At 35.4% G+C, this 12,500-nt stretch overlaps 1 protein-coding gene across 1 annotated transcript in view; it reads right to left on the bottom strand.

Annotated features, from left to right (window-relative positions):
* The window catches only part of LOC135215402 (protein phosphatase 1 regulatory subunit 12A-like), a 166,495-nt gene that overhangs the window by 119,438 nt on the left and 34,557 nt on the right, over positions 1 to 12,500 (bottom strand). The window contains exon 2 of the mRNA XM_064250004.1: positions 9,976 to 10,062. Coding sequence (XP_064106074.1) covers positions 9,976 to 10,062 — 87 coding nt within the window. The remainder of the gene's footprint in view (positions 1 to 9,975; positions 10,063 to 12,500) is intronic.

Genomic DNA, 12,500 nt, shown 5'->3' on the forward strand with positions numbered 1-12,500 from the left:
TCACAGTTTTCTTATGATTTTGTCTAGCTTTCTTTTGAACTCTTCAGAGAGAGAGAGAGAGAAAACATATTCTGATTCCTATGTGCTTTCAACTAAAAAAAAAAATCTACAACAGATTTCTCTTTACTAGGATGCTTTCATTTATCATTTTTCACAATAAATACCAGACCACTTTAATACAAATCAACCGTCATTTACGAACTCCCAATGAATATTTATTACTGTGTCCGCACGAATACCTTATCGTTTCATTAGCAATACGTCATATATTCATGAGGATATGCAAACCGAGTTCTCCATTTGTCATGAATTTGTGAAATTTAATCACATCCATAATTCATCTTGAGTACAAACAGAACATTGCCATTTGTACACAGGTATCTAACATCGAACACCAATAATGCTTTTAATAATGACTATTCGATAACTACGAGAGAGAGAGGCGAGAGAGGTAGAGAGAGAGAGAGAGCGAGAGAGAGCAGAGGAAGAGAGAGACGAGAGAGAGAGAGAGAGAGAGAGAGAGAGAGAGAGAGAGAGAGAGAGAGAGAGACTTTCTGGTAAATTACATTTACCATATATATATATATATATATATATATATATATATATAATATATATATATATATATATATATAGATATATATATATATATATATATATATATATATATATATATATATATATGTATATATATATATATAAATTATATGTATATGTATATATAGATATATATATAAAAACCAATATATAAAAATATATATGTTTATATATATATATATATATATATATATATATATATATATATATATAAAATATATATATATATATATATATTATATGTAGTGTGTATATATATATATATATATATATATATATATATATATATATATATATATATATATATATATATATATATATATAGTATTATATATATATATATCTATATATATATATATATATATATATATATACACACACACAAATGTTCGTCTGAAAGAAGGAGATGAGTAAACAAGTATTTACTTATAAAAAAATCAACTTGGTGTGGAAGTGTGGAAGTAAGTGAGAATCAACACAACCCCTTACACATAATTACGTGACTTCATTTATTTCCAGCTAGGGGGAACTGATTACCCAATTACTTTCAATTCCAGGTTTCCAATCGGGTTGTCGTACCGTGGAAAGCTAACCTGGTTCAGGTACGTCTGATCACGGGATTACTTCCAAATTCAGCGTCGATTTATAATCGAGCAAGCATGCGTGTAGGAAAAGCATGCGAGTGTCCATGTTTTCTATTTTTTTGCTCTCGCCCCAAAAACAAAAACAAAAAAACACACACACACAAATTGTGGCTAACTGGCTGAAAGAGTTCGGTAACAATGGCGTGTTTACTTGTTTGTATGGTGTTTTTTTAACGTTGCAAGGAACCAGTGGTTATTCAGCAACGGCGCCAACAGCTTTACGTGACTTTGAACCACGTCGAGAGTGAAGTTCTACCACCAGAAATACATACATCTCTAACACCTCAATGGAATGCCCGAGAATCGAAATCGCGGCCACCGAGGTGGCAGGCCAAGACTCAACCGTTCACGCCACTGAAGCACTCATGGCGTGTTTACTGGGACATCCCACAACGAAAGAAGACGAAAATAAAACTAATTTTGATCTATATAGATTTTTTGGCATTATGCCAAGCACTGGGGCAACTAAGGCCATTCAGCGCTGAAATGGGAAATTGACAGTAAAAGGTTTGAAAGGCGTAACAGAAAGGAAAACCTCAAAGCAGTTGCACTATGAAACAACTGTTAGGATAGGGTGGACAGTAAGATGGACTTAGAGAGAATATGAACAGAGTTACAGTAAAATGAATGAGAGTAGTTGCAGCTAGTGGCCAAAGGGACGCTGCAAAGAACCTTAAGTAATGCCTACAGTACACCGAAGAAAGACAAGGGTATGGAAATTCGATTATGAGCGTTTCAAGAAAATATAAGGGATATTCTCAATATTCTCAAATGCTCCCATATCAAATGATTCATCTTTTAATGAATTGTCACGAATTTCATTACTGTACCTACATCTATCATCCAATACAATCAGGCAACGATAGAATGACTTACAACTTCCATGACTTGAAGATAGGAAAGAAGATGACGTTTATATATGATATAGATATTACTGCCAATAAATCTTGTCAATTCTCAATAAGGCTGCTGTACACAATATAATGATACGACTGGACAAAGGGAAGCGAAGAGCAAATACGTTATCAAAACACCGGTAGCAAATTATAATTGAAGTTATTGCAACCGTCATTATACAACAAATGATGTCGCGGTGGTGGGGTAGATAAAAGCTTCCACTAACGTCCTGGATTTGTATGGCTTCTTGGGTTCGCGCCTGGGACCAAGCAAATCTATTATCGTGTAAAAAAATTCCCCTTCAGTTAAACATATATGAAAATATATTAATTCCGAGGTAGAGCGAATTAGATATTGAAGGACATTGTAGCTCGATGTATATTATATATATATATATATATATATATATATATATATATATATATATATATATATATAATACACATACATATGGCAATAACCTCACTGTAACCAGCTCACAGTCACTACCTTAAGTTTTCCAATACCGGCACTATTCCGAGTTCCTAGCTGGTGAGAGGAATGACTTCGACGAAAGAGAGGAATTGCCTTACAAAAATGAATAAATAAATAAAATCGAACTACATGAGTAAGCAACATGAAGAACAATCCATCCTTTCATTCACCCGAAGAGACAGCAATTAATTGTTGTTATATTATCATCGTTAATTGACGTCTATGACTTAGTAGAACATTTTCAGTGAATTTGTCAATGCCTGTTTACTCGTTTAATATATTCTGTTTTTATACCTTCTAATTCTTGATGAAAACGACAAAACCGATTTTCTATTATCACAATTCATTCAGTTGCATGGCAAGAACTGACACATGAAGAAACGAAGTATACGACAAAAGATATTGAGAGAAAGATACATCTCGGTTTCATATGTTATGGGGGGTGGGTGGGAAGGGCTACACCTTAACCCTCCTTGCTTTCATATAATGCAGAATCTACTGTCCGGTATTCAATAGCTATTCATTTGTTATTATTGGTATTTAGATGATATTTATTAAAAACTGACTGGGGGAGAGGGGAAAGGCTACCCCTTAATACTCATTACTTTCGTACATAAGTAGAATCTACCGCCTGGTAATTAAAAGCTATTCGTCTGCCATTAATGGGATCTAGAAGATATTGTTCAAAATTGAATTGACAAAATTAGATTACTACTTAAATCAGATATACTAAAAGACAGAAGGAAATGGAATATTCCTGTTAAAATTGACTAGACAAAATTAGATGAGTATTGAAATCGTTCAAATTTATAAACTAAAAGACAAGAGGAAATGGAAATTCCTGTTAAAATCGGAATTCGTAACTTGATCGAGAAATGGCGAAGTAGGTTAACATACTTTTCATCAGTCTAATGGCCCCACTGGGGACGAAAATAGAGAGAGAGAGAGAGAGACGAGAGAGAGAGAGAGAGAGACGAGATCTGAGAGACGGGAGAGAGGACAGATGGGGATGAGAGATGAGAGAGAGGCGAGACATAAAACGATTTTCGTTATTCTAAGAAACTTATCTGACGAAACATCAAGTCGTGAAACGTATTCGGATCACATTCCATTTCGCTCGGGGAGACGCGAAGACAATTCGTGCCAGGGGTGATTCATCATAGGAGCCGCTGGAAATGTCAAGGACTTTGCTGGACTTAATTAATCAGGTTAACGTGAGAGAGAGAGAGAGAGAGTGGGGCGCTGCGGACGGGACGAGGAAGGAGGAGTCGATCATTGAGGACAACATTATCATGATTATAAACATAAAATGAAAGATATAAAGGTAAAAAAATATTATAGGATCATACGCCATTATCAAGCGTTATTTCCACTTCTAAGGAAACGATGTGCCAAGAATCATTATAAATAAACAAAGGAAGAAATGAATTTAATATAGAGTCTAGGCCAAAGGTCAAGCACTGGGACCAATGAGGTCTTTCAGCGCTGAAACGGAAACTGACAGTACAAGTTTGAAAGGTGTAACAGGAGGAAAACCTCAAAGCAGCTGCACTATGGATCAAGTATTAGGAGAGGGTTCAAGAAAGTAAGATGGCAGAAAGATAATATGAATGGAGGTACAGTTAAAAGGAACGAAAGTAGTTGCAGCAAGGGGCTGAAGGGACGTTGTAAAGGAACTTAAATAATTCCTACGGTGGCCTGCATGAGATGCAAAGGACGAGCAATTACGGTGTACAGGAGCCAGACGAAATAAAAGAAATGTTAAATCTGTACATTGCAGGATTACCAACTACGCAGCAGCAAGGTGGAAAGCAGCAGTACAAATCGACATAGCGACAGTTGTGAGGAGAAGGTCTTCCGTTCAATCACAATGAATATTAACGTTAGGAAAGGGGACCTATCTCGTACGACCTCACAAACTAAACCCTTTGGGTAACGTTTATCTTTCGCGCAACTTTGACTTCGTTTTTCAACAAAAACCCTTCTCCTTTCGAGGCAGGAATCTGGAGACAATCCGGATGAGGGCAAACAACTTATGCATATCAACCCCCACCCAATCCCACCCCTCTTCCCCATCCAACTCCCCCTCCACACCCTCCTGTTCTTTAAAACGAGGTCTGGAGTGGAGCCTTTGGATTGCGACCCAACAGAACCATAATTACCTTTGTTTAAGTAAGTTTGTCTAAATGACGACCCCGAGGTTGTTTGAATCCAAATACGAAGACTTCATCATTCTTTAGAACGACAAAATATTTAAAGAATGTGACGTTCATAACATCATATCTATTGATACTTCAGATCAAAAGTGTACCCATATTCAAAACCTCTAGTTGAAGGTAGTAGTTGGCGCTGTCTGCCGATTAGGACAATTCAAGTGGCGAGGTGAAACATACATCCTGCCTATGTGAACTCTCGAGAGAGACTGTGAGAGTTTCCAGCCCTGTGACTGGCTTATCAACAGCCAATCAGGAGCGTCGTAAGGGACTAGTCTAGACATCAAATGCACGGTTGATGTGAATCTGCTATAGTTACGCTGTGAATGAAATCTTTCCCTGTTGAACTACATCACTCACTCATTTTCATAGATCCCTTGTAAGTCTAAGAACAGATTTACACTACATTTAGAAAAGCAAAAAACTGCAACAAGAAAACTATATTGCACACTTAACAGGTTGCAGAGAGAGGCCATAGTACTACTTTCAAAGCCTCATGCACAAGCTGTTTTGATTTTCTGATATAGTTCAAAGATACAATTAATGAAAATGCATCATCATTCATTATGCTCTTAGCTCCGTTTTCATGTTTCCCTAATGATAGGCATTTAGTTCCTTGAAAGCTATTTTGCAAAGCAAACTGACAGATTGTTTCACATATATACACATACAAACATTATATACATACATACATACACTACATACATACATACATACATACATACATATCATATACCATATCTATATATATATATATATATATATATATAAATATAATATAATTATTATAAATTTTAATTCGCTCTACCTCGGATTAATAGATTTTCATATATGTTTAACCGAAGGGGAACTTTTTGTCGATATGAATCACGGTAATGTGATATGACTTATATAATGGCTGCGGCTGTCAAAAGCACTACAACGTTACCGAGGACGAGGAGGGTTGATGCATTCTCTAAACAACGAATACCTGAGAGCGACAGGTATTTGTAGGTGTGAGGCGGCATAAACTTGTAGCCTCTTGCGGTGGCGGGGTGAGTTTAAGCTTCACTGCCATCCTGGATTTATTTGGTTTCGATGGTTCACGGCCGGGAGCCGACAAATCTCTTATCGACAAAAAATTCCCCTTCGGTTAAACATATAAGAAAATATATCAATTACGAGGTAGAACGAATTAGATATTAAAGGACATTTGTAGCTAGATGTATGTATATGAATCACGGTAATATATGATTATATATATATATATATATATATATATTATATATATATATATATATATATATATACATATATACATACATATAAGAAAAGGAGCCCATATAAACGCCAAACTATAGAAAGTAAGTACTAATACTTCAGAGATTGAAGAGGGAGATAGCATTCTCTGAAATATAGAACTTACTTTCTATATTTTAGCGTTTTTATGAGCTCCTTTTATTGGATGGAATTCTGTTGTAACAGAACATTCTTACTAGTCATACATACATATATGTATATATCTATATATATATATATATATATATATATAATATATATATATATATATATATATATAATATTGCACATGCAAATGTGTGTGACCTTACAACAGAGCTAGTTAGTGCAGACACGCACAGAGAACATCTCGCGAAATAATAAATATTCTTCCCCAGATGATAACATGCGGAAAACGTCTTCCCTACGCTGATAGCAACGTTGCTTCTAAAAGCTAAATTAAGAGGAAAAAACGTTTTCCTAATGAATATGATCACAGTAATTGAAGTCAGGCGATGACTCTGCGGTAAAGATAGAGGGACACCATTCTGATAAAACGGTTCAGACGAATTATATTTCCTCTTCATTTCTCTGTTCTGTCAAGTGTGGTAATTAAAGGAACAACAACAACTGTTTAATTAAAATCATTGCTTGGCTCTTATTAGCATTCTGGTATATTTACTATTATTATCATTATTCTGGTACAAGCACGCAGAAGTCAAACACGGCGTAATATAACCGTAGAATTTAATGTCGTCAACATTATATTATATTTTATTACTTTAATTATGATGTTGGTGTAGGCACGTAGAAGTTAAACATGACATGATACATCCGTAGAGTTTAAGGTTGTCACCATATTATCATTGTTATTATTATTTATATATATAATGATATATTATTATTACATAAAAATATGTGACATATCTGTAGAGTTTCAGGTTGTCAGTATTGTATTATTATTATTATTATTATTCTGGTATAAGCACGCAGAAGTTAAACATGGCGTGATATAATCGTAGAGTTTGAGGTTGTTAGTATATTAATTATTATTTTAATATAATATTATCATTATTACTTTGGTATAAGCACGCAGAAGTTAAACATGGCGTGATATAACCGTAGAGTTTGAAGTGCTCTGAATTTTATTATTATTAAAATATATACAATATGATACATGGTAATGACGTCGACAAGTTTCGACAAAAGCACATCACCCACGACAAGCTAGAGAACACCAGCAGAATCCTACGTTGTAACAGTAGGCCATCCAAGAGTTAATTACCTCGTCGAAAAACGCCCGCACGCCTAATCCGAGGCAAATAACGCCTTCCTGAGGACAACCAGATTCCGGGAATGCAAAGAGTATGAGGCGTGAGGCTTACGTAAGTGAGAGGGAGGCCATGAATAAGTGAGGGGAAGGGGGAGGCGGCAGAGGGAGGAGGAGCAAGAGAGGTACGACGTAGAACTCCGTCCTTCAAGATGTGTTCATTATTCACGTACTTTTGTTACGATCGTCCGTCGACTTCTTGGCGTATGTTATGGTCTCTCACGCCGTATTGATTATGGATTCCATAATGGCACGAGGAACAAAAACATGGTATACACACATACATACATACGAACATACGTGCGCACATGCGTACGTACATTGCAATTTGACACGAAAGGTTTCAGATGATATATATATATATATATATATATATATATATATATATATATATATTATATATATATATATATATATATATTATATATATATATATATATTATATATATAATTGAATGACCTGCTCTTATTTTTGTTAATAAAGTGCATCGCCATAAATACAGTTTCTTTAGACTGATGAATGTGTTATCGTTACTGAAGTGATCTGTCTGTCGTCTTATCAATATACTATATATATATATATATATATATATATATATATATATATATATATATATATATATATATATATAATATACGACATATAAATACTTTAGTAGCGATAACACATTCAACAGTTTAAGGAAACTGTATCTCTTACGAAACACTTTATTAACAAAAATAAGAGCAGGCTAATACAAAATTACATTCGCACGCTTGACAGTTTCTCATAAAATCTAACCTTCTTCTTCAGTAATATCTAAAATGCCGCAAGCAGGAATAATTAACCATAAACACTTCCTAAACTATTTGGAAGACTAAATACTTTCACACAAACAACGGCGTTAGTTAATATTCTAACAAGATTTGGCAAATAATTAGAGGACACAAGATATATGAAAACAAAAATTGGTGGGTTTTGATAAAAGTAAAAAATTAATTTTCGTAGTTCTGTCAACAGATTTTCTATATTTTTTTTAAAGGTGGCTATTAGACGACACAGGATATATGAAAAAAAAATTGGGGGGTTTAAAATTGGAAAAAAAATATTTTCGTAATAATGTCGACAGATTTTCTATTTTTTTCTTAACTGGCTATTAGAGGACACAAGATATATGAAAACAAAAATTAGGGACTTTGGGACAATACAAAAAAATCAATTTTAGTAGTTCCGTCGATAGATTTTCTATTTTTTTAGTGGCTACTAGAGGAAAATGAAAAAATCAATTTTAGACAAATTTTCAATTTTCAAAAAAGTGGCGAAAAAAACAAACGTATTTGCCAGATCACTTCAACGGATTCCAGCCATAATAAAAAATGGAAGAAGGGGGAGAATATCGACGGTGTCTGAGGCACAAAGAACAAACCCACCCCACACGACACCATCAAGGTCACGACTACAAAGGAGGAATCGATATCGCTCGTTCTGCGGTATCCCATAATCGGGTATCCTTTCAACTTCGAACTGACGACAATAATTCCCTTCAAAACATTGCCCACCTCTCTCTCTCTCTCTCTCTCTCTCTCTCTCTCTCTCTCTCTCTCTCTGGTTATTTTTCAGCGTAGGAAAAAACATATTTGGTGAATAGCTCTACCAGAATTCTCTCTCTCTCTCTCTCTCTCTCTCTCTCTCTCTTCATTTTCCTTTAAATCTGTGCGGGAATTTTACTCGTAGATGCAAAGGGTGGAGGGGGAAGGAGGGAAGGCCAACTCTTAGAGGGGGCGTGGGCATTAGAAAGTTTAACGAACCAGTGCTTTAACCCAATTACTCATACTCTAACACGTTCTCCACCAATTTACCTGATGATATTATTCAATAAAGTAACTTCCTTAATTAAGATATAATTTGAATTATACTTTTATTTTTATATTTTTTTTCATTATCTTCAACTTCATGCTGAGACATAACAGATAAAGAATGAATGGAGTCATCAATATAAAAATATCTACAACAACAATTTCATTCAGTTTCTCGTAATCATATACGACCTTCGTTTTAATGCAGAGAAGAGAGAGAGAGAGAGAGAGAGAGAGAGAGAGAGAGAGAGAGAGAGAGAGAGAGAGAGAGAGAGAGAGATTATAATATATATTAGGAAATCATAAAAAGCAAAGATAAAAAGTGCGCGAAAATAATGAATAAAAAACTCAAAAAAGAACTTCCTATAAGTTGCTGTAAAAGAAATAATATATATATATATATATATATATATATATATATATATATATATATATATATATATATATATCATAAAACTATAGAAGGATTTTACATCATTTGTGGATTGTATCCCCAATTACTTAGAGATACGACGTAGTACCTAGTTTCTAAATATATATATATATATATTATATATATATATATATATATATATATATATATATATATATATAAAGCTGCTGACAGAGAGAGAGAGCGCCAAGCTAATTCCACTGTGAACCTTCATCAAGGTTCAACGCCAAAGGCCGACGAGACGAGAGCCAATCCTTTTGTGGACAAGATTCAGGAACCTGGAAAAACACTTACCTGGTCAATGCAAGAGAGCGTCTGGTTCTCGGCGCAGTAGTGGAGGGCCGTCTTTCCAGTTCGGTCTCTCTCCCGGACACTCCCTGGCTGGAAAGAGAATGGGAGAGAGAATTAAAATTTGGCTTCCATGATATCCAGGCTGCAAGGCCAAGCACTAGGCCACTTCGTCCATTCAAAGCTTACGATAGTGACAAGGGGGTTGGGGGTGACTGAATTGAATTGATTATGGAATTGAGGCCAAAGGCCAAGCGCTGGGACCTATGAGACCATTCAGCGCTGGAATGGATACTGACAGTAAAAGGGTAGATAGGTGTAACAGGAGGAAAATCTCTCAGTTGTACTTTGAAGCAATTGTTAGGAGAGGGTAGAAAGTAAGATGGAAGAAAGTGTTGCAATAAATAATAGTTAGAGAGGTTGAACAGCAAGACTGACGTAAGGAAATAGCAATGGATAGAGAGTAAAAGACTAAAAAGTGAGTGCAGCTAGGAGACAAAGGGGCACTGCAGACCCCCTTTAGTACTGCCTGCAGTGCACCACGTGCGGTGCATCCTAAAGGGCAAAAAAGAGATGATGATGATGAAATACCCAGAGGCTGAACTTTCTCATTCACTTCACTTACTACTAAAACATAGAAGAGAGATGAATTCTCATGACTGAATTTTATCACCGCTTCCTTTGGGACGCATAATTACAACAGATGGGTACAAATTTTCACGAGAGAATTTTCTCATTCACTTGACTCATATATCTGAAACGCAAAAGGATGTTAAATTCTCATGACTGCAATCTTACAAGCATTTTCTTACTATTCCCAATGAGGTGGTGTAACAACAAGTCAAGGTTCAGAATTTGCCAATCGTCCATTTGCACAGAGTTCTGTTGCTACAAGTATGCAGTGGGTTCATAAGTATATTCAACTCAACGCGAAAAACACCTTTTTCAGACCTTTTTATGCTTTCCTAACCCCCGACAAGAACAACAACAACAAAGTAGTTTGAAGGCCTACTCCCCGAGTAGGCAGAAAATCTCCAAGCAAACGGCTCCCAAGTCATACGAACGAACAACAATAAAATGCAATTATCTGTTTCTGAATTCCGATGTGGGTCTTAGTAGAAATCCATATGAACGAGCCCGGTCTGACTGACGTTTCGATATGACATGCGGTCGGAAATACCAACTAAATGTCGAACACGACGTCACTGATGTTTAGATGGTAGTATTTCGTGTCTGAAATGCTCTCAATGTGATCTCCTGAGGGAACAGATGCTATACTGTTTTCGCTTACTCGGGGGGAAAGCCTACAAACTACTGTGATGTTGTTGCGGGGGTGGGGTAGGAAAGCCCTATGGAAAAGCCTAAACAAAGGTCTGAAAGAGGCGTTTCGCGTTGATTTACAGATACAGGAATTTTAGGATAGGATATTTATGATTTCTTTATTAGAATAAAAATGTGTAAAATAAATAATATCCATTTTAAACAGTACAGAACAATTATTTCTGATAAAATGTAGCGTATTCATTTGAATTTTCGTTGGTGAAACAAAGCTCTATTTGACCGTAGATTATAACACGCGCCTTCGAGAAAGCTGGAGGTCGGATGACGTTTTTTTTTTCTCTCTCTCCCCATGAGACAAATTACCTGCAGTATAATATAGGATTTACGAGATAGAATTTTGATGGTAATACTACGCTAGAAAAACATTGTTACCGAGCGATATCCTTTTTATATTGTCTCCATAAAAATTCAAAGCCTTTTACAAAAGTTGTTCTCCAGTTTATTTCCATTTTAGGCGAGTTTAGAAATTATAATTATGGACGGTATGAAGTCCCCTCCCAAAATTTTTTTTAAAAAACCTGGAATGATAATACTCTTTTACTAAACAGTTTTTTTATTCTATTTATTTTTTTATTTGCTTGTTATTTGTTTGCAACAGGAGAAATGCTCTGCAGTTTAAAACACGCAAAAATATTAAATCCTGGAATGATAATATTCCATTTGAAAAGTCCTCTCCCAAAATACGTTTTTTATTTTATTTTTTAAAATCTTTCGGCAATATGAAATACCCAGTGCAGTATAAATTTGGAGAGCACCTCAGTGGCCTGATCGGTTCGGTCTTGGCCTGCCACCTCGGTGGCCGCGAGTTCAGTTCTCGGGCGTTCCACTGAGGGGTCAGAGATGAGTATTTCTGGTGATAGAAATTCACTCTCGACGTGGTTCGGAAGTCACGTAAAGCCGTTGGTCTCGTTGCTGAATAACCACTGGTTCCATGCAACGTAAAAACACTATACAAACAAACAATAAAAATTAATTTGGTGTTATAATGTTGAAGGTGTAAAATAACTTTCTATTTTTCTTCTGTAGGGACAAATTACCCGCAATACAAATATGACATACAATTGGATTAATGACAATAAAGACAAAATACTTATTTTAGGGAGATGACAAACTATTTACAGTACAAAAAAAGTAAAAAAATGCGCCAAACTTTCTTCGGCGCAATCGAGTTTTCTGTCCGCCGTTGGCCC

This window comes from Macrobrachium nipponense, chromosome 5 (genome assembly GCF_015104395.2).
Source record: "Macrobrachium nipponense isolate FS-2020 chromosome 5, ASM1510439v2, whole genome shotgun sequence".
Taxonomy (NCBI): Eukaryota; Metazoa; Arthropoda; class Malacostraca; order Decapoda; family Palaemonidae; genus Macrobrachium; species Macrobrachium nipponense.